Source organism: Penicillium macrosclerotiorum (genome assembly GCF_028827735.1).
Source record: "Penicillium macrosclerotiorum strain IBT 26536 chromosome Unknown utg000008l_segment0_segment0, whole genome shotgun sequence".
In the NCBI taxonomy this organism is placed as follows: Eukaryota; Fungi; Ascomycota; class Eurotiomycetes; order Eurotiales; family Aspergillaceae; genus Penicillium; species Penicillium macrosclerotiorum.
In genome coordinates, this window is record NW_026643087.1 from 987,121 (window position 1) to 1,007,860 (window position 20,740).

The 20,740-nt window shown below is 47.6% G+C and overlaps 8 protein-coding genes across 8 annotated transcripts; 3 read left to right on the forward strand and 5 right to left on the reverse strand.

Annotated features, from left to right (window-relative positions):
• Window positions 1-308: 308 nt before the first annotated feature.
• N7462_008554 (alpha/beta fold hydrolase) lies at window positions 309-1,376 on the forward strand (the record flags this gene model as incomplete). The annotated part of the gene is made up of 1 exon (XM_057080269.1): window positions 309-1,376. One exon carries the CDS (start codon window positions 309-311, stop codon window positions 1,374-1,376), a length of 1,068 nt encoding a protein of 355 aa, XP_056930597.1.
• A 938-nt stretch (window positions 1,377-2,314) lies between these two features.
• On the reverse strand, window positions 2,315-7,766 carry N7462_008555 (uncharacterized protein; the record flags this gene model as incomplete). The annotated part of the gene is made up of 6 exons (XM_057080270.1): window positions 2,315-2,671; window positions 2,735-6,955; window positions 7,022-7,393; window positions 7,471-7,497; window positions 7,633-7,653; window positions 7,728-7,766. 6 exons carry the CDS (start codon window positions 7,764-7,766, stop codon window positions 2,315-2,317), a joined length of 5,037 nt encoding a protein of 1,678 aa, XP_056930598.1.
• Window positions 7,767-9,160: 1,394 nt separating this feature from the next.
• Window positions 9,161-10,869, forward strand: N7462_008556 (carboxylic acid transport protein; the record flags this gene model as incomplete). The annotated part of the gene is made up of 4 exons (XM_057080271.1): window positions 9,161-9,714; window positions 9,769-9,899; window positions 9,957-10,135; window positions 10,198-10,869. The coding sequence occupies 4 exons, from the start codon at window positions 9,161-9,163 to the stop codon at window positions 10,867-10,869; spliced, it is 1,536 nt and encodes a 511-aa protein (XP_056930599.1).
• A 24-nt stretch (window positions 10,870-10,893) lies between these two features.
• N7462_008557 (uncharacterized protein) lies at window positions 10,894-11,926 on the reverse strand (the record flags this gene model as incomplete). Its single annotated transcript, XM_057080272.1, has 4 exons — window positions 10,894-11,229; window positions 11,287-11,559; window positions 11,619-11,787; window positions 11,862-11,926. 4 exons carry the CDS (start codon window positions 11,924-11,926, stop codon window positions 10,894-10,896), a joined length of 843 nt encoding a protein of 280 aa, XP_056930600.1.
• A 382-nt stretch (window positions 11,927-12,308) lies between these two features.
• On the reverse strand, window positions 12,309-12,830 carry N7462_008558 (uncharacterized protein; the record flags this gene model as incomplete). Its single annotated transcript, XM_057080273.1, has 2 exons — window positions 12,309-12,688; window positions 12,767-12,830. The coding sequence occupies 2 exons, from the start codon at window positions 12,828-12,830 to the stop codon at window positions 12,309-12,311; spliced, it is 444 nt and encodes a 147-aa protein (XP_056930601.1).
• A 176-nt stretch (window positions 12,831-13,006) lies between these two features.
• N7462_008559 (short-chain oxidoreductase) lies at window positions 13,007-13,291 on the reverse strand (the record flags this gene model as incomplete). The annotated part of the gene is made up of 1 exon (XM_057080274.1): window positions 13,007-13,291. One exon carries the CDS (start codon window positions 13,289-13,291, stop codon window positions 13,007-13,009), a length of 285 nt encoding a protein of 94 aa, XP_056930602.1.
• Window positions 13,292-14,400: 1,109 nt separating this feature from the next.
• Window positions 14,401-16,509, forward strand: N7462_008560 (alpha-L-arabinofuranosidase A; the record flags this gene model as incomplete). Its single annotated transcript, XM_057080275.1, has 4 exons — window positions 14,401-14,565; window positions 14,627-14,642; window positions 14,706-16,045; window positions 16,120-16,509. The coding sequence occupies 4 exons, from the start codon at window positions 14,401-14,403 to the stop codon at window positions 16,507-16,509; spliced, it is 1,911 nt and encodes a 636-aa protein (XP_056930603.1).
• Window positions 16,510-17,207: 698 nt separating this feature from the next.
• On the reverse strand, window positions 17,208-18,314 carry N7462_008561 (zinc-binding alcohol dehydrogenase family protein; the record flags this gene model as incomplete). The annotated part of the gene is made up of 1 exon (XM_057080276.1): window positions 17,208-18,314. One exon carries the CDS (start codon window positions 18,312-18,314, stop codon window positions 17,208-17,210), a length of 1,107 nt encoding a protein of 368 aa, XP_056930604.1.
• Window positions 18,315-20,740: the final 2,426 nt, after the last annotated feature.

Genomic DNA, 20,740 nt, shown 5'->3' on the forward strand with positions numbered 1-20,740 from the left:
CATCTGAAATAGGAGCAATAGCTCACCCTAGGCTTTCTAGGTGGCTGCCCGGATAAGCTAGCAAGACCCGACATGAGAGAGAGAAACACATGTCGCGATTTGCCAAGTCACCTTGGGGCCAAAATTGAAAATGGTAGCATCCGATCCCAATACTGGGGCTCTCGTATGTTCATCCTGATGGAATTGTGGGTCTACCTATTCCAGCCATTTTAGTGTAACCCCTCACCTGAAAGAAATAAATAGTCGCAAGAATCAGCTTTCCATATTGCTCCACGAATAAACTGGAAACTCAAGTTTTGACTACTGGTATGGCTACCATAACACACCACGATGTTACCTACGCGGGAGGAAGCAAGAAGATACATTACCTGGCCACTGGCCCGGTCGATGGCCCATTGATTCTATTCATTCACGGATGGCCTGCTACTGCCATCACGTGGAAAGCTCAACTCAATGCATTCGCCTCGGTAGGCTTCCGGGCTATCGCCCCTGACATGCCCGGCTATGGACAGTCAACAGCCCGGCGAGTCGTGGACGACTACTGTCAGGAAGCTCTTGTGGAGGGTATGATGGCCCTGCTAGCCGACACAGGCCGCCGCGCTGCCGTTTGGGTTGGTCACGACTGGGGTTCGGGCGTGACTTCCTCGGTCGCGATCCAGCACCCCGAAACTGTCAAGGCTCTAGTGAGTATGTGTGTGCCATATTCGACCCTCGAACTTGGCTGGGATGGCTTCCTACCGTTGGTAGACCGGAAACTCTACCCCGCAGATCAATACGAATATGGACAGTGGGACTATATGAAGAATTACGAAGAGAATTTTGAGAAGGCTGTGGAATGGTACCACCGTGATATCGCTGGGTACTGCAAGGCTATTGCTCAAAAGCCAACGTCGCGACCAGACTTGAGTGTTCCTCACTTGATGGCTACGATACGCAAGAAGGGAATGATGGGTGGCAGGCCCAAACCACCAAGTGTCGACCAATTAGGGCCGACGACTCTTCCAGCCGATGTCCTCGATTCTTTCACGAAGGACATGCAGAGGACAGGTTTCTGGTCAGGTTGTGCTTACTACCTAAATCATCGTCGAAATGCGGAATATAACGGCAGTCGGGAAAGGAAGTTGACGCAGCCGGTGTTGTTTGTCCATGCGACATGGGATCTTGTTTGTGCTACGAAGATAACCCGGCTCATAGAGCCAATGAGAGAGGCTTGCTCAAACTTGACAGAGGTTACTATCGACGCAGGTCATTTTGTGGGATGGGAAAAACCCGCAGAAGTCAACGCTGCCTTGTTCAGGTTCCTGGTAGATGCGCTGCCCAATGAATGGCCTGGATCCTTGGAAAGTGAATATACGAAGTCCAAGTCTATTCTATAGTCATTTATTGGTCCAGGTCTACAACGCAAACCTACATAAAGACCTGGCTCTCGGGGCGAAAGATACCAATGACTATCCCTGTATTTCCATTAGACTAGGGATTTATGCCCGCGGAAAAGGCTCCACCGCATTTCACCAAGCCACGCGATTCAAAGCCTTCTCCTTCACCAAATTAAAAGAAAAATGCAGTCTAAACACTAGCTTATAATTGGCATGAACTCATTATCGTGGCTATCTCATTGTATTCTTGAAGCCTTTCCACATTTGAATGGACAAAAATATGGTAGAACTTTTTGAGTTTGCTATTGCCTGTAATACGATTGAGGAGAGCACGCATTGATATACCAGTCTACACCTTCATGGCTTAGCCTAACAAGATGCACTAGATGTTCATGGTTCACTTCACTTGGCTGCAGATTTCGTAGCAGAGAAGGGGCATGATGGCTTTGTAGTAACCTAAATGAGGCATAATGGTTTTATATGCTCCATATGTGCCAGCGCGAGCCAAATAATTAAGGGCCGAAGAATGATAGAGGAACTGATGGAGTTATTATGGGAGCTTAACAATGGAGAGCATGCGATTACGGAATTCAAAAGGAAATGGGCTAAAGGCATGGTCACACTAGACCGAGTGAAAGAAGATCGAAAAAAGGGGTGATTGCAAGTATGGAAAACGAGTCTGAAAAAGAAGCCTATCAAAATACAATTGGATAATAAAAAAAGAGAAAGATGAAAAAGAGAAACAAAATTAACGGGCCGCCATGAAGAAAACGTTCCCATCCGTTCCTTGACGGTCTCAATGGCAATGAAGAATTACCCAAACTGCCTGTCAGGGCCACCAGTCTCATGTCTTTTGCTCGCACCAAGAGTCGTCACGTCGCTTTATGTTACACATACGAAAAATAATAAAAAGGGCAAATAATCAAGGGCACGCCGCTCTAGAACGCACGGTATCCGGTGGCTTGAGGAGTGATACCATTGGCCTGCTGGCCGTACGGCATCGGGCTGGCCGAAGGCGCGGGGCCCTGGGTCAGCATCAATCGTGAGCCACCCAGGATAGGAGTGTTGTCCTCCTCGGTCTTCTGCGTCTTCTCGCGGGACTTGCGCTCCTCGTTGTCCTTCTTGAGCATCTCGATGGTGCGGGTTTGCTCGCAGAGGAAGTTGATCATGAAGGGCATGGTAAAGTCATGCAGGCCCTTGCGCCAGGAAATCTCCATGATCACGTCCGGACGGATCAGGTCGTAGCAAGCATACAGCATGCCCACGTAGCACTCGCGGCTGCCAATGTCGACGAACTATAGACAGGTTGTTAGCGAGATGAACATGAAGATAAGCAATAAACAAAAAAAAAAACATACGTAACGAAGGAGATCCTCCACCACCTCGGACTTAGCAGAGATGGCAGCAGTCTCGATGGCATCCTTGTAGAGCTTGTCCTGCTTGGAAAGCGCAATTGACTTCTCCCACCGCTTGTTATTACGGTAGATGCTGGCGGCAATCTGGCGGAAGAAGATCAAGTCGTGCTTCTCCAAACGCTGGGCGAGTTCCACGGCATCAAAGTTGTCATAGTTGTCCACGGAGTCACGCAGGGTCTTATAGTCCTCCTCCTCAATCAGAAGCTCGTTGATGGCATCGTTGACAGCCCGCTTGTTCTGAGTTTGAACGTTCAGCAAGAAAGGCTTAATCAAAGGAATGTTGTCGGAGCTCTGGAAGATGCGCACAACGCGGTTGACGTCAATGCGTGCAGTAAGGGCTTGGAGCAGGTCGGTGATGAGCAAAGGCTGTTCCTGCAGATAGAAGTTGAGTGCGCGGTAGTAAATCTCCAAATTGGCAACTTTGACAATGATGTCCTTGAAGGAGTGGTGCTCCCAGGCATCGGCCGCACGCTCCATCATCGCCAGAGCAGCGTTGTCCCACTCATCGTAGTGGCAGTACAGGAAGACCAGCTCGGGCCAAAGGTTGGCCTCCTCAGAGGCACGGATCATCTTGGGGATGTTGATGCGAGACCAGAAGAGCTTGAGGTGTTCCATCACACGATCGGGGTGGTACTTGGACAGAGCAATGCCCAGCTCGGTAAACATACCCATGTGAGCACGCTCCAGACCAAGACCGGCCTCGAGGACAGCGATGAGCTCATCGAAGTAACCGTTACGCTCATACTGACGGACAAGGGTCTGCAACTCTTCGGCGTGGACAATGAGGTTTAGACCACAAATTTGGGCAAGGCGAAACTCCTTCTTGTCAACGCAGGCCTCGTTGACCTGCTTCCAGACCTTAACACTGTTGGCCTTGCGGGCACATTCCACAGCAGCCTGGTATTCCTCTAGGTGAACTAAGGTAGTAGCCAGCTTGGCCCAGTTGGAGATACTAGTGAAGAAGATCTTAGCGGCCTGGTGGTAGCCTTCCTCGTAAGCCTTGTCACCGGATGCCTCGACATCCGCAACGTTGGTGGATCGAAGGAAGTCTTCAAGCTCGGCAAGCTGATCCAGACGAGCGAAGCAGAAGGCAAGGCCGGTGTCGATGGCGGGCTCACGTAGAGTCTTACGAGCCATGCGCAGGAACTTAACAAGATCCTCGTCTTTACCAGCATGGGTCGCGGTTTCAATCACTTCAAGGTAGTTGGACGGGTCCTCAGCACGAATGTAGGATTCAATCGAATCAGACACACGAAGGCCATCCAGCTGAGCCTTGGCGACCTTGCTCCAGACTTCCGACAGCTCAACACGTTCCGCAAACTCCTGAGCGCGATCAATGCTAACAATGTTCTCGACGAGGACATTGACAGCGGCAAGCTGGTTGTTGACCTTCTTGAAGATTTCGAAAGCCTCCTCATAAAGACCAACTCCAATGCACATTTCGGCAATTTCATCAGCAGAGAACTCGTTGAGTTGGTGAATATAATCCATCAAACGACCCTTGTCGGCCTTGGCGGCGGTCAACATGAGCAGATTCTGCAAGCTAGCATTGTCGCTGAAGGGAGAGGGCTCGAGGATGATCTTCTCCAGCAGCTCAATCAGCTCACCAGGGAGATCAGCCTCGAGGAAGCACTTGACAGCGACAGATACCTTGTCGGGCTCGGTGGACTCAGGAACGGCGGTGGCAATAACCTGGTCGACAAGTGAGCGGCGGTGCATGTTGTTCTCGCTCAGGACAAAGTTCCAGATCTCAGAGTCCGCACGCTCAACCAGGTAGCGAGCCTGAGCACGGTACATGGAGTTCTCATTGGTGATACTGATGAGCTCCAAGTCATTCTGGCCCTTGCTGTAGGCAATATAGGCGAGGTTGGGGTCACGCTTCTCACAGTACTTGCCGACAGTCAAAGTATCATACATATCGTTCTCCTTGAGGAACTTCTCCGGGTTGTTGTTGCTGTCGATATAGATCTTGGCAAGGGCGTTGTAAACAGCCTGCTGCTGGTTGCCGGTAGCCAAAGTAGCCTCGAGGAAGGGCAAAAGCAACTTGAGGCGGTTGCGGCTCTCAACCTCAGAGACGAGCTCATCAATGGGAATAACAGATGGGTCGACGGTAGACAGGAGGTTCTTAATGATACTCTCCTCGCAGTCAACATCCAGAAGACCACCAACCACAGCGGGAGCACGGGAGGGGTTGACACGCTGTACGTAGACTTCAATGGACTTAAACTGCTGGTTCTGATACAGGTACAGCACCAGATCGTGAATGAAGTTGAAACGATCGCAGACGATAATCAGAGGCAGCTGCTCAGTCAGATGCGCCTCCTTCAGGAAGTTCTTCACTTTCTCTGGGTTATAGTAGTTGCTCTCGCGACAGATACGCTCGACTTCAGTCACTTGGCCCATAGCAGTAGCGGCCTCGATGTACTTGAAATGCACCTCCGAGTCCTCGCTGAGATTGACAATGCTGCCGAGATAGTAGTAAAGACCCTCAGCAGTGCGGTACTTTTCGAAGAGATCGATGAGGCGGTTGGAACCAAGAAGATCAGAGAACTTAGTGGCAATCTGAACAACAGCCTGCAGGTTCTGGCGAATGTTGGCCTCAAGCATGGTGTCCATGCAGTCGAGAGTCTGCTCTACAGACAAGCGGCCGAAGTAGGTCATCAACCACTCAGGGCTTAGCTTGTCAGTCTTGACAATGTTGCGCTTAATCACGGCAGAGTCCTCGGTGTTTTCGAGAGCACGCTGGATGAGACCGGCATTCTCGCACAGCTGGGCAATACGAGGGCGATCGTAGTGGGTGAAGATCTCGTTGCCAAGGATGGCATCCGCCACCTGCGGCGCATTCACCAAATTCATCTCCAGGAGACGAGTCTGGAGAGCACCATGCTCGGGCTTGTTGTCCTTCAGTGCATCAAGGAGGAAGGAAGTGGCTTGCTGGATCATGTTTTGAGACAGGAAGACATCGACAACTCGGTCAAGGTCGACGAGAGCACCAGATTCCTCGTTGGCAAGCTGCGTGGCAAACTCTGCGCCTTTCTCGGGGTTAACACGCACGATGTGCTGCAGGAGCTGGGTATAGTCGGGCTGATAGCCAACTTGCTTAGAGTAAGCAAGAATCTTCTCGAATTGACCGGTTTCAGCAAAACCAGCGACAACCTTGTTGGGAACATTAGCCTGGAGATAGACACCAAGAGCGAGGTTCATGTCGTATGGGCGAATGATATCTCCAAGCTCCTCAGAAGACTCCAACTTATTCTCGCGCATCCACTTCTCCAACAAATGCTTACGGTTCTGCTGCAGTACAGGCCGTACAAGCTCCACACTCTCGTATCGGTTAAGGGACCCCTTGTCCAGCAGCATACCGAAGTACTGCAGAATGACAGACATTTGGCCAGTCTGGGGAGCGTTCTTGAAGCGATTGATGGTCTCTGGGGTGCGGAGGAATCCTCGTGGAGAGTTCGCAGCAACCTTAGCGGCCTCGGCAAAGTTACCTGAGTTGACGAGGGTATCAAACTGCTGCTGGTAAAGGTGGTCGGCTCCCGGGAGTCCGGCCCGAGAAGCTAACTTCACTGCAAGAGACGACATAGCGGGGTTGTTCATCAAATAATCGATGATCGTGTTCTCGTCAACACTGACAGCCAGAACCTGACCCTTGCGGTTGACACCGACCAAGCCAGCACCGTCATTATCTGACGCAGTGGTGAAGATAGTCTCACTGGAAATGCGGTTCATGAAGATACAAGTACCAGTCTCGAGATCGTAGAGGTGAATAAATCCGTATTTGGTGACGAGGTATACCACATCATATTTGGTAGACACCTGCATTGCCACGGGGAAATCATTGACCGCCTCTTGGGGGAAGTATACTTCGACGGCCTTCTTCTGAAATCGGGGGTTCGGTTCTTGGTGATCAATCTCGGCAATCTGGAGCTTGGCACCGGTCTGAGTTCTGACAGCGAAAGTGAAGAGGTGATGGGGCAAGGCAGAGCCTTCGACGTTGATGTCGGCGAAGGCGGCGGCATGGCCCTCAATGAACTGTGAGATGCCGCGCTCCTTGGAATAAAGTTGCATTGATCCCACAACACGGCCCTGTTGTTGACTGATGCCGACCACGACCATCCACTTTTCTTCGGAGTTGACTCGGTAGTTGATGATTTGACATCCCTAGTAACCCGTAAATCAGTATCGTGACTCCTATCAAACCCCACAATAATTGCAAATCCCACGTACCGAAAGATTGGGAAGACGATCGAACATCTTCACCGGGTTCTGCTGGGTAGCATCGTAAACGTCCCAGTGGTAAACGGAGGTGTCGGTAACCAGACCCAGGGACTTCTCGCTGAACCACTTCCAGTAGACGATATCTTCGTTCATCACAGCCGACTTGAGCTTCTGCTTTGCTCCAAGGTCGAAGATCTGGATCGTTCGGCCCTGGGCCTTGAGGGCAATGATGTTCTTGCTCCAGTGCATGATAGCACTGTCCGCATTGATCGGTCGCCGCATGACCTCATTGTTGTTTTTCAAGTCAACAATGATGACTTGTGGCTTATCATCTTCATCGAGTTTCTGGCGAACGCAGACGTAGTGATCCGATTCGAGAGTCTATTGCAATGTGGCCATGGCCTCCGTCAGCCGCGTGCTATCATAATTTGTTTTGACCCGGGTTTCGAGCCACTTACACATGAGGTGAAGCCAATAGATGCTTGCTAGAAAGCGCGCACTATGTCAGTAACTAGCCACCATGAACTGGCAATGTATGCTGAGCGCAACCGAAGAGATCCGCCTTGTAATTGGAGCTCGCCGTGACGTAGCCTCTGAGGGGAAAGCAAGGTGAGACATACCGCAATGCCGACATTGGTCAACTGTGTAGAGATGAAGCTGTCAGTATTTGCAATGCATGCAAGGAAAAAGGAACCGGAGGAAATTCGCGACATACATTGACCAATTCTGTGAACTTGATGGGCAGAGGTGCCATATTTACTTAGGCCGCAGCACGACCTTGTCCGCCCAACGAAACGCCACGCAAGGAAACCAGGAAAATGGAAAGTGGTAAGGAGAGTGTCAGAAATCAAGTGAGATAGGAAAGAGAACGAGGGAGATGGGAGGGAAGGGAGGAGAGGAGGGGAATCTGAAGAAGCGGAAGTGACCTCAGGAGGTCCGCTGTTGTCGTTGCTGAGGTGTCGCTTATGGGGGATCACGTGAGACAGGGGCAGGCCGGGGCGCCTTCAGACTTTGGGCTTTGGGGCTTTTGGGCGGTGGGGCCGTTGTCCACTTTGAAAGGCGGTGCGCGTCATTGAAGAAGAGAAGAACGAAAGAGAAGGCGGTAGGCGGTGGCTGTGACCGACCCCTTCCGCTCTTTGCTTGTGTTTGGGTATGACGATGGTGCGCGTTGCGTCTCAATTTGCCCGTTTATAGATCGGAATGAGTTCACACCTGATTTATACCACAAGAGTAATTGATTGAAATTATAACTTTTGGTCATCCCTTCAACATGGCTTTGACATGATTCCTACGATGGCCCTTCAACAGCGTTAGTCATCTTAGTTCCCGCCTCAGGCACTGCGGTTTGGTTCAATGCAATGACCTGCCAAAGTTGTTCCTCTATGGTGTTGAATTGAGCATGACAAAATTAAAACCAAAGGTTGAACACTTGGACTGGATAGGCGATTCCAGCTGATTATTCCTGAATGCTCCGCGCTCTGCATCTCTACTCAGCTTGACAAAGTTTGTCAGGGCTCTCGGTCTTTCTCCGTCCAGACCATTCCCAGTCTCTTCTTACTGCCTACTAGAGATCACCACAGCCACCTTACTCCAAATGAATTTGAAATCATCCCAAAAATCTTGATTGGAACTATTTCCCTGCTTGTACATGTCCTCCCCGGTTGATGGGGTGCCTGGACTTTCCCACCATTGGTCTCGCAACACCGACATCCCGGTGCCGCATCACCGGACGTCTGCTCTCTCAGGGAACCAAGGCCGAAAGGATCCCGGGGTAGGACACTCCCCACGCTAAGCCGGCTCGCATTGCTTGGGATGCGGGATATCCATCGTATCGCATCCTGGCATTGGAGGGGCACGGATGGCCGAGATGCTTGGCACCATCTTGGCTTGTCAGCGGAGTGGTATGTCCCCGCGTGAATTCTGGCGAAATCGCAAAGGTTGGCGGCACGCTTTCATCGACCACGAGGAATATGCGGGAGAAACGTGCGGGGGTGGATAAGCACGAGGCGAGTATAAGTACTACAATGCCAGCGGGATGTTCGACCGAGAAGGAGATGTGACATATCGAACCTCAGTGGTTATCTGGTCTATCTTATCTCTATTTTTTCTTCGTCTTATTTAGAAACTGGTCTCTGGTCAATTGAGACCATGGCCACCAACGACCATGCAGACCCCATCCCAAAGGGACTGATATCTCAGGGGCGTCAAGCTTTTAAGGACTTGTTCATATGGAAACAACGTGTAGAGATTGTCAACGAGTACGGTGAAACTCGAGCAGAGTGGCAATCTCCAGAACCATTTCGCAATCCAATCAGTCTCATGGCCGAGCTTTCGGCTCGAGATTGGCTTTTTTTCGTTGTCGGCCTTGCGGCTTGGACTGCGGATGCTTTTGACTTCCATGCATTATCTATCCAGACCAAGAAGCTGTCGGACTATTACGGCAGATCCAAGACGGACATTTCCACTGCCATCACTCTGACTTTGCTCCTTCGTAGCGTGGGTGCTGCCTTCTTTGGGCTGGCAGGAGATAAATATGGTCGCAAGTGGCCCATGGTGCTAAACATGATAATCCTTGGTATCTTGCAAGTCGCAACCATTTACAGCCATACATTTCAACAATTCTTGGCCGTGCGCAGTCTTTTTGGTCTATTCATGGGAGGTGTCTACGGAAATGCGATTGCGATGGCTCTGGAACATTGCCCGTAAGCTTATATTTACACTTGCTTTGAGAACAAGGCTGATATTCTGGTGTCTAGTGTCAACGCCAGAGGACTCATGTCAGGAATACTTCAACAAGGGTATTCGCTGGGATATGTGCTTGCAGCTTGTGCTAACCTTGGAGTCGGTGGTGGCACGGATAGCTGGAAGACAGTATTCTGGGCTGCAGGTAAGTCATGCTCTGCCCTAGAAGTTGTCGGCCATGCTAATAATCATTCTTGAATAGCCGGTTTATCCATCGGTGTTGGGATTATTCGTATCTTCTTCCCCGAATCAAAACAGTTTCTGGAGGCTAAGAAATTAGGGAAAAGAAACATGAGTGCGAGTGAGTTTTGGAAAGAAACTCAAGTCATGCTAGGAAAGGAGTGGCGCATGTGTATTTATTGTGTTGTTCTCATGACGTGGGTAAGCAGTATTTGTTTCCAAAGTTCGGACTTCGCCCTTCAGGATCTCATCTATGCTTCTAGTTCAATTATTATTCGCATACGTCTCAAGACTCCTATACCACATTTATGCTTACACAGAAAGAGCTCGACAATGCAGGTGCCTCAAGAGCATCTATCATCATGAAAACAGGGGCATGTGTTGGCGGAACAATCATTGGATATCTTTCGCAATTTTTTGGCCGTCGACGCGCAATCATAGTCTCTGCTTTGATCTCTGGAATTCTTATTCCAGCATGGATCCTTCCAACGGGTGAGCCATCGCTGAGTGCAACTGGTTTCTTCATGCAATTTTTCGTCCAGGGAGCGTGGGGTGTGATTCCGATTCACCTAAATGAGCTGTCGCCCCCTGCATTCCGTTCCTCATTCCCAGGAATTACCTACCAAGTCGGAAATATGATCAGTTCCCCATCAGCACAGATTGTTAATGCAATTGCCGAATCCACTTTGGTGACTGCGCCATCAGGTGCCCGCGCATCTGCTTATGGGCCTGTGATGGGTATTGCGACGGCAATCATTGCCACTGGAATAGTGGTCACCACCGCATTTGGGCCAGAAAAGCGCGGTCGGCGCTTTGAGAATGTTGTGGCAGCAGTGCAGGAAACATCGCCTGTCAAACCCGCGGACCTTGAAGCGGGACATGACGATACTAAAGTGAAGGACGAGATGACTGAGCTAGCGGACCAAAAGAAATAAATATGGCGTTTTAAGATACTTGATCTATTTGCGCACATACACGCTGAGCATATCTGTTCCTTTCGCTACTTCGTACGACCGCGCAGGTTTGACATATAGCGCTCTGTGAAATTCACCTTTCTCTTCCTCCGAGAAATTCTTTTCTTTGCCGTCATCTCCAACTTCTCCTGTGATAATGCCACTTCGGCCCCGTGACAATAAGTCCCAGTGAGCCCCTTTTACACCCCAAGGTGGCCCTGGAAGTTTCGGGTCTTTGTATAATGGAAATTCAAGACAGACTAGAAGGCCTCCCGGCTTGAGGATTCGTGACATGCTGGCTGCCCATTTCAGTCGTTGCTCAGGATGCAGTGCACAAAGAAACTAAAAAACTAGTTTAGAGAATCCCAAATAATTTGCATGATGAAACTGGATACTCACAGTGTAATCATACACCACATCAAATTTAGTCGTCTCATCGACTCCTCCTTTGAAATCCCAATTAGAAGAGAAGAAGTCTCCTCTAAAGAATGCAACCGAACCAGGTGAATGACTTTCAGGTTGCCAACTTGAGAAATTGTATGGAGAGGGGGCTTTCAGCTCGATATCAGCGTAGGCTTCTGCTTCTTTGACAGCCGTGTCCGATATCTCCAAGCCATAAGCGTCAAATCCATGCAAAGCAAACATCACTACATCATAGCCGCGGCCACATCCCTGGGGTACCAATGATTAGTTGAAAGTATTTCTCAAGGGTATTTAGTTGAATGATTCACTGGAATAAGCGCTTTTTTTCTCCGACCATCTTCAGTAATAGGGTGGAACAGCTCCTGCTCTTGGCCAAGAATATCGGCTAATGCAGGAGATGCTTCACCTCGGTCCCATAGATCGCTTTCCCCTGAATCCCACAGAGTTGACCATCCTGATCCATGCTCATTCACTGGCCTGAATGAAAAGTGATATTCACAATCATTTGGTGTCCATATGGGGAGGATAACGTCGTGAAGGAACAAACTGACCGGTTGATAAATGTATTCAGGAGCCGGCCACCTCCGCCGGAGTGTGAGGTACTTGACTGAGCCATGAACGTAACCTCGTCTGTCGAGGTTTGCCAGAGGCTACAATGGTTATAACTTGAAAATACGTTTTCGACGACTCGGTTTTAAAAGTCCAAGCCAATAGGAAGATTACTTATCACGTGACATTATCGTATGCTATGAAGCATGATCGAGAATAAAGTTGACGGCGAAAAGATATTAATGCAAGAAAATTAGGAGATTAACTGAAGTCTTTTTTTGTGAAAGAACATATAGAGCTTTTCATCGGCCAAATCTACCACTAATGTTCCTAAATTGGCTATCACTAAGGCGTCGGGTCACCACTATGGTCACCCGCAGAACAAACCTCCTTTTGAGACTAAAGATATTCATGCTCTAGGGCCCGAAAGGCACTGTGTACAGCGCCATTTAGATATCTGTTGAGGCAGAAAAAGTTTCCCATGCGCCTAGCTCACAAAGCATATCCTCGCATGTTTTGTGAATGGTCCCAATAGCATCGGACCCTAGGGCCAGCGAGGTCGGCCATACCTTTCCAGCTGCGTCATTCTCGCCTTTGACAATATCAATGATACGGTGGGAACCCTTGGTAGGATCACCAGGTTGATTGTGATGGAGGCTTGCAAATTGACTTTTCACTGTCTCACACAAAACTCGATAGTCCTCGATTTTAGTGGGCACATTCTTGCGGTTCTGTGGATTTAAGAGCTCCGTACGAAATGAGCCGGGCTCTATAAGTAGTGTCTTTATTACTGTCGAGGCAAGCTCCTTAGATAGAGATTCGACAGCATCTATAGTACATTAGCTGGATGACCACAATTGAAGGAAATTTGGTGAATAAAAATGAGTAAGAAGGAATCTTCACATACAATGGAGTGCGGCCTTCGATGCACAATAAGCACCAAGGGCTGGAAGGCCATCCCAAGCGACCATTGAGCCGACAAAAATAATTTGACCTGACTTGTTTCCTCGCATATGAGGAAGGAAGGATCGGGTTGTGTTCAAAGTACCGAAGACATTTGTGTTGAACTGTGTGAACCACTCATCGTGGCTAATGGTTCGATATCTCAAATTAGGTCTAGAGAATGGTCGGCATCCCTGAGTATTGCTTACTTGGTCTCCTCAACTGTTCCAAATTGGGTATAACCAGCGTTGTTGATAAGAACATCAACTCTCCCGTAGAGTGAGATCGCCTCTTTGGCTTTCTGGTCAAGTTCGATTTGGGAAGCAGTAACATCAAGTTGCATGGTCAAAGCACCGATTTCTTTGAAGTGGGCGATCCAATCGATATTGCGGGCGGTTGCGATCACCTTGTCACCTCGAGCAATCACTTCCTTGACAAGCTCAGAGCCGAGGCCCGAAGAAGTGCCAGTAATGAGCCAAACCTGAGACATAATTTGAAGCTGACAGCCACAGTAGGATAAGTTGTCAGGCCAAGAGTTCTGTTCTTGCTTTCGATCCTAATTTCTGTGTGTAAAGGTGGCATAACCTTCATTATTTATATACTGGAAGTTTCCCACACAGTCTCTCACTGTAAGGAGTGTGCGCCCGAACAGCTTCGGGATCTCCGTCGATCATCGGGCGCGATACATCTAATCGACTACAAGGCGACCACATTCATCACAAAAAATGGAATTATCAATAATCAAATTGATAGCAATAAAAGTGTTATTTCTGGTATCCAAAAAGATCTTGATCATCCGCTTTCGGCCTTATCAGCTTACGCGGAGAAGGCATGCCGAATTTGACTTCACGTTGGGGGAGATTTCCACGATTTTTATCTGAAATATCGGTATGCATTTGGACGATCTGGATCTCACATGAATTTTCGAGAACCAAGTCAATTTTTTTTGCCCGCTGCTTTTAATTCAGAATTGGCTTTTTCATAGTGGCATGGACATCTTGTAACTTTCGCCGGTCGGTTGTATGTACGTAGCGAAGCACTAGAATCACCTAAACAGCGAAAATAAGGGATCAAAAATAAGGGACCAAAAAAAACTTCTCACATGCTTCAATATCTAGGAACTTATCATTTTAAGAGGTACTGGGGCTTTTAGGTTGTATGGGGTGCGTCAGGGCAACCGCTCCTCTTGGAGCCAATATTCGACGTCATGACTGCCGAAATTCGATGGCCGCAGGTAGTGAAGAACATCACGCCCACAACCCCGAAGAGCATCAAATAGGACGGAAAAAAGTAAAATTAAATACTGTAAGAATAATTTGATTTATCTGATTCAAAAATTTGAACTAGAATGATCTGCCATAGACTTGAATTAGTGTCGCGCATGTTTCAAAGTAACGCGGTTTGTCTGTGATAAGACTCAGGATCCATGATGCATTCTTGTGGAGAGGTAACGGTAAATCTAATTTTTTGAACTATCAGCGAATCACGCGTCTGAAAATTTTGACAGAATGACCGTGGCATGGCCTTTAAATCCCTCGACCCCCGAAAGACTTTCATCCATCAGGTTGATGACTTACAGGCGCACCATCGTGGAGAACTATGAAGCGAAAAGTCTTCTATCAACTTTTGGGTCTGATCGCCAGTGTAAACACAGTGCCAGGTGTTGTGGATGCATTGAATGATACTCCTACACCAGTGAGACTCAATGTCTCGAGCAATGGAGGAAATAAATCCAGCCCATTGCTTTATGGAATAATGTTCGAGGTAAGAGCCACCCACCCAAGCCGCAAAAGACTTTTCTTGAACTTACTCAAATTTTCCAAAGGAAATGGATCATTCAGGTAAGTGATAAATTCTGACATAGCAGAAAAGCCTGAAAAGAGGACTGAAAATTACACTCCAAGGCGACGGGGGTATCCATGGGCAGTTGCTCCAGAACAATGGATTTCAGGGAACAAGTCTTGGATTAACAGCATATGCCCCCGTAGGCGATGTCGAGATTTCCCAAGATTCGACTGAACCTGTCAGTGATGCTATACAGTCTTCGCTCAAAATCAATGTATCAGCAAACCCGACGGGCTACGTCGGATTTGCAAATACTGGATATAACGGAGTTCCTGTCATGAATGTTACCTACAACACATCCTTCTGGATGAAAGGAAACTATTTAGGAATTATCAACATCCAGTTGGTTGGCTCACATAGCGGTACTGTGTACAGTGATCACAACCTGACCGTGGAAAGTACAGCATCCAAATTCACTCAGTTCAAAACAACATTCAACTCCACTACATCGCCTGATGGGGAAAATGAGTGGCATCTGACTTTTGATGGCTCTCAAGTTGCCGGGGGGTCGTTGAATTTTGGCTACATTGAGCTATTCCCTCCCACTTATCGTGGTCGAGAGAATGGACTACGCGAGGATGTTGCAGGCCTACTCGAGAGTGCCAACTTTTCGTTCCTTCGTTTTCCTGGTGGTAACAATATTGAAGGACTCGAAATCGACAGTCGTTGGAAATGGAATACAACGATTGGTTCCCTGACCAGTCGCCCTGGTAGAGAAAGTGACTGGTTTTACCCCAATACCGATGCCCTCGGCTTGGATGAATATCTTTGGTGGTGTCAGGATATGAAAATGACACCCCTTCTAGCTGTTTGGGCGGGAAAATCATATGGCGGTATTGTCTCAGGCCCTGATTTAGTACCTTACGTGGATGACATCATGGACGAGTTGGAGTATCTTCTTGGAGATTCGAAAACTCATTTTGGAAAGTTGCGTGAACAAAATGGTCGCAAGCAACCCTGGAAAATCGACTACGTCGAGATCGGAAACGAAGACGACCTTACTGGTGGTTGTGAAACCTACCCTGATCGCTTCAATCAGATCTACAAAGCTATTCATGACAAATACCCGGATATAACACTGGTTGCATCGAATGGAGACCTCAATTGCTTACCGTCGCCCCTCCCTGAAGGTGTCATTATTGATCTGCACTTGTACCGACAACCCGATGACTTCGTTGCCTTGTTCAACCAATTTGACAACCAACCTCGAAACCAATCGGTCATGATCGGGGAATACGGATGTCGAAATACATCGGATGCAAAAGGTACTTACTGGTCATACATAAAAGGCAGCTGCAGCGAAGCAGTTTACATGATGGGCATGGAGCGGAATAGCGACATTGTTCAAATGGCAGCATATGCTCCAATGTTGGAACATTTTGGATTCATTTCCTGGTCGGTAAGGATCCCGGATTTGAATTAATTATCATGAATCAAGAAATCTAGGAGAGCTAATGCTACGGACTTCACCAGCCAACTCTTTATGGATTTGACTCAAGTCCTGGTTCAATAACGCCTTCGACATCATATTTTATACAAAAGATGTTCGCATCCAATAAAGGTGATACAGTTCTTCCTGTGAATTCATCGACAGACTTTGGTCCACTTTATTGGGTGGCCTCAAAAACAGGTTCGACTTATTATTTGAAGCTAGCAAATTACGGACAAGATGAGCAGAGTGTTATCGTCAGCGTTCCCGGCACCAAGGAGGGCAAAGTGGAGATGCTTGCTGGTCCTCAACATGAAGGAAACCAGCCATTCAATATAACAATCACACCCACCACAACGAAGATGCATAGCAGAAACGGAACATACACGCTTAAAATGGAACCGTGGGCTGTCGCGGTCCTTGTAGCGACATGAGCTTTGTGTGGCAATAGTGTATCTAATTCAACTTACCTTTAAGCTATTAGTTCTTGTTATAGATGACGATATGGAGTTCATGAGCGAAATATGTTATCAAATGCCAATTAGATCTGAAGTCGACACGACCTGGACAACACAGCCAATAGCACTATTAGAACATGACTTTGTATCTCTTCCTGTATGGTTGATTTGTCTTGAAAGAAGGTTTATTCAAGACACCTCTCTCCCTCTCATAGAGTGTTTCTCGCATCCGCTGTTGCATGTAGAGAAGCCAGAACTGATTCCTTTTGTCATGTAATAAGAATATTTTGATCTAAATTTAGTCCACTACCTTGATATCAATGCCCTCATTCTCACACATTCAACAGATAATAAAACATGGTGAAAAGTGAATTTTAAAAGAGGTATAAGTGTCTGTACTCTTAAGCCCTCAGCCTCGTACCTTTGACTCTCTCGTACGTGTTCTAGTTAATCGAACACATCAACGAAATCATGAAAAAGCTGACGCCAGAAAGACCACCCATAATTACATACGTATTATGTATACGGGACTTTGTAGGTTTACAAGATTTGATCTCAGAAAATACGTAAATGAGGATACCAAATAAATAAATAGTATTGATTAGGTAGCTTCGCTGAAGATCATTAACGCCATTGAACCCAGGCCGAAGGAAAATTTCTGAATCCTCAACATTTCAAGATAAACACAAAACAAGTTTAGTACCCGACACCTTCCCTTGACGAAGCATATCGAGCCCTGTGCTCAGGTTTTCTAATCCGCCATCGATTTTCTTGATGGGTGGAGCCTTTAGCTTGCTAGAAAGCTGGGGCAATGAAGCATAAAATCGACGCAGAGCAGCATTGTCGGATGGTATCTTCGGAAATTTGGGTCCAAAAGGAGGCAACCACTGGAATTCTGCATTGAAGACTGAATACCCAAGCAAGAATTCCACTCTTACTCCATCAAGATCTGCTTTGGCGTTGTCCAGAAGTGTCACCACCCACCCCCTGTTCTTGCGAACCACCTCAGCGCAAAATTCCGTTGAGCTGCCTTCTGAATAGCAGTCCAACGCTCTGTCGATATTTGGATATGCTCGAATGATATCTTCCACGGCGCTAGATGACCGATAGTCGAAGACATCATCAGCACCATACTCTTTGACTAGATCATGCGATCGCGGTGAAGCGGTTGTCACTACTTTCAGGCCTGCGAGTTTTGCAAGTTGAATGGAGTAGAGGCCGGCACATGTGGAGCCAGAGTATATCAGAATCGGAGTCTTTGATCTGCCTTCATCCAGACTTTCGTGTCCGTCAACCCAAGGAACTCCCAGCCTGCAGTTCAAAGCGAGCATTGCCGTGACAGCCGAAACTCCAAATGTAGTTGCCTCCTCGTTCGTTACGGAGGATGGGATACTCCAGGCCAGATCGCCAGGAATCTTGAGGTACTCCGCAAATGAGCCACGATCGACGTATAGACCACCATGGATGAAACCAGCCACTCGGTCACCAACTGTCCAGTTTCCAGGTGCTTTGGATCCAATTTTAACAACAGTTCCCGAATAGTCGCACCCAATAATAGCGCCTTTGGGGGAGAGAATGTCGATATGTTTGAAGTCAGTTGGATTGAGGGCAACGCATTGGATTCGAACAAGGATTTCGGTTTCTGATAGCTCAGGAACTTGAACAAATTTGATTTGTACTCCGTCTCCAGATGGATTTCCACAGACATAGTTTGCAAGACGAGCAATAGTTGATCGATTGCCGACAAGAGCTTTCATGGTCTCAGGGACATTGACAGACATGATGGAAGGTTTGGAGCCTAGAAAATGAAAAGTAGAAGGACTAATTGTCTAGAAAATATTGTCACCCACTGAAATAGCATGTGAATATTGGTGTCAGGCCTTAAATAGTTTGTTTTCTTTAAGCTGTCCTTCCCGATTATCACGTTGATCCCGACCTCGGCTCAGATAAGACTCGGGATGGTGTGATATCCGTTTTCCCACGCCGACGGATCGTCAATTTGCCCGATCTTCCACACGAGTCAGCGATGCTGCCTAGATGATCGGGTTCAGTGGCCCCGATCATCCTTGGCAAAAGATCTAATTGAAGTTCAAAATTGATTCCGAGAAAAAGCTCAGAAGGGCCCACCGACCTCGAAGGGCCCTCGTGGTGACTCTTCTTGGCATCGGCATTGCGATCGGTTCGGGCTAAATAAGGTTTGCCATTACGTCGTCCATTTAACTTGAAGATTGAATGACAACGAATTAGTTGGAATGAAAATTCCGTCTCAAGCTTCACGGTTCCGTTCTCAGTATAACTACCTTGGATCGTACCTCAAGAACCCTTGGGCAGTTCACTGTGCTGCATAAATCAAGCCACGGTCATGGCTTACCGAACGGTCGGAGCCTTCATGCAAATATAGGCGTTGACATCCCCGGGGGCATTAATTTTACTCGGAAGCCTCTGTCAGTTTCATTCCAGTCTTCACTTGCCATGAAAATGAGGTGAAATGCCCTCTCCAGTCATTTTCTTCCAGTATGAGGCGCCTTGAACTATCCATATCGTGCCTGTGGTTATGCGTCTGCATCTTTCTTGTGCCTAAGATTGTCGAAGCTCAGTCGGACAATGTTGCACCATTGTGCGTTGTGAGTTTGTTCAGATTCAACTCCGGCTTGTCTTTGATCTCATTTTGATGGCTTCAGGCAAAATGCACTTCCGAGAGCCTTGCACGTGGAGACTGTGCTTCCTCTGACCTCAGGTGCCGATGCTCTAACAAAGTAGTTAATGACGACATATCGTCCTGTGTTGTTACCAACTGCAATATTCAAGAGGCTCTTGGTCCGTTACGACTCATCCACTCTTACTCCAGATTACTCAGAACTAAGACTATACAGACGCAACCCGCATATGGGCGAGGGTATGCGACCGGCCTCATGATAACCATCACGAAGCTATTAAAGCTGCAATAATTGGAAGTGGGGTCGCAGGTTTTGGTCTTGTCGCATGTCGCATTGTTGCAAGAGCCTGTACGGTCCATCGATTTTGGTGGGATGACTGGAGCCATGTTGTTGCTGGAGTATGTTGCTCTAGGCTCAAAACAACTTGAAGTTGCCTCAGATACATAAGCTGACTCCAGATCAGGTGCTTCTCATACCTCTCACCACTTTCATCTGTCTTTGTGAGGGAACTTATTCCAAGAATTGGAGTAATTCGGCTAACGCGATTGAGTTCAAGGTGCGAGCGATGGTATGGGCTATCACCTATACGACATAACGTTTTCTTCCATCTCTCAAGCACAGCACATGGAATTATGGTGTGAGCCTTCCTTTATGAAGCTACATTGTGAACTTTCACTTACATTGATTTCAATTCAGATTACTTATCCCAAATATTTTGGCTTCTGGAAATTGGCTTTATCAAAATATCCATTCTTTTCTTGTACCTTCGAATATTTCCCGACATACAGAACTTCCGAGTATGTGTGATTGGTACAATGACTTTTGTGGTACTTTCTATGGCCATTTTAGTCCCCATGGCTATATTTCAGTGTATCCCAGTATACGCTGTCTGGGCTTTCAATCGAAGCAACGCACAGTGTCTAAGCATTTCGGGGATTGCATATGCTAGCGCCGGGACTAATATTGCGACGGAAATTGCCATTTTCATCTTGCCTTTACCTCTTCTTCGAACTTTGCGTGCGTCAAAGTCACAGAAGGCCGTTTTATACGTACTTTTTGGATGTGGAATCTTGTGAGAATCCTTGCTTTTCGCCCGTTGGCAAAAATACTAATAAATCCAAAGGGTCATTGGCATTGCATCTGCTCGGATCCCAAGCTTGAAATATGTTGAAGCAGTGAATGATCCAACGTATCTTAATGCGGGCGTTATCTATTGGACAAGCGCGGAAACTGCCGTGGCGCACTTTTGTGCTGCTGCACCTGCTATACGCCCACTATATGTCAAAATACGCGATATTTTCCGTTGGAAACGGAGGGCATCAGCCAATTCAAACCAGCCTATTTTGGGCCACTGCACCATTGCAAAACCATGCGACTCCGCAACGTCCAGATCGAACTTCCAACAAACGATTGACTTTGCAAGCTTTGAGGCTCATGATGGACCAGATGTGAATTCTATGGCTATGATTAACCAATGTTCTGTCAAGGAGAAATCGCAAGCTGAACTTCCTCAGGAAACAGTTTGAATCAAAGCCTTATAGAAATTCTGA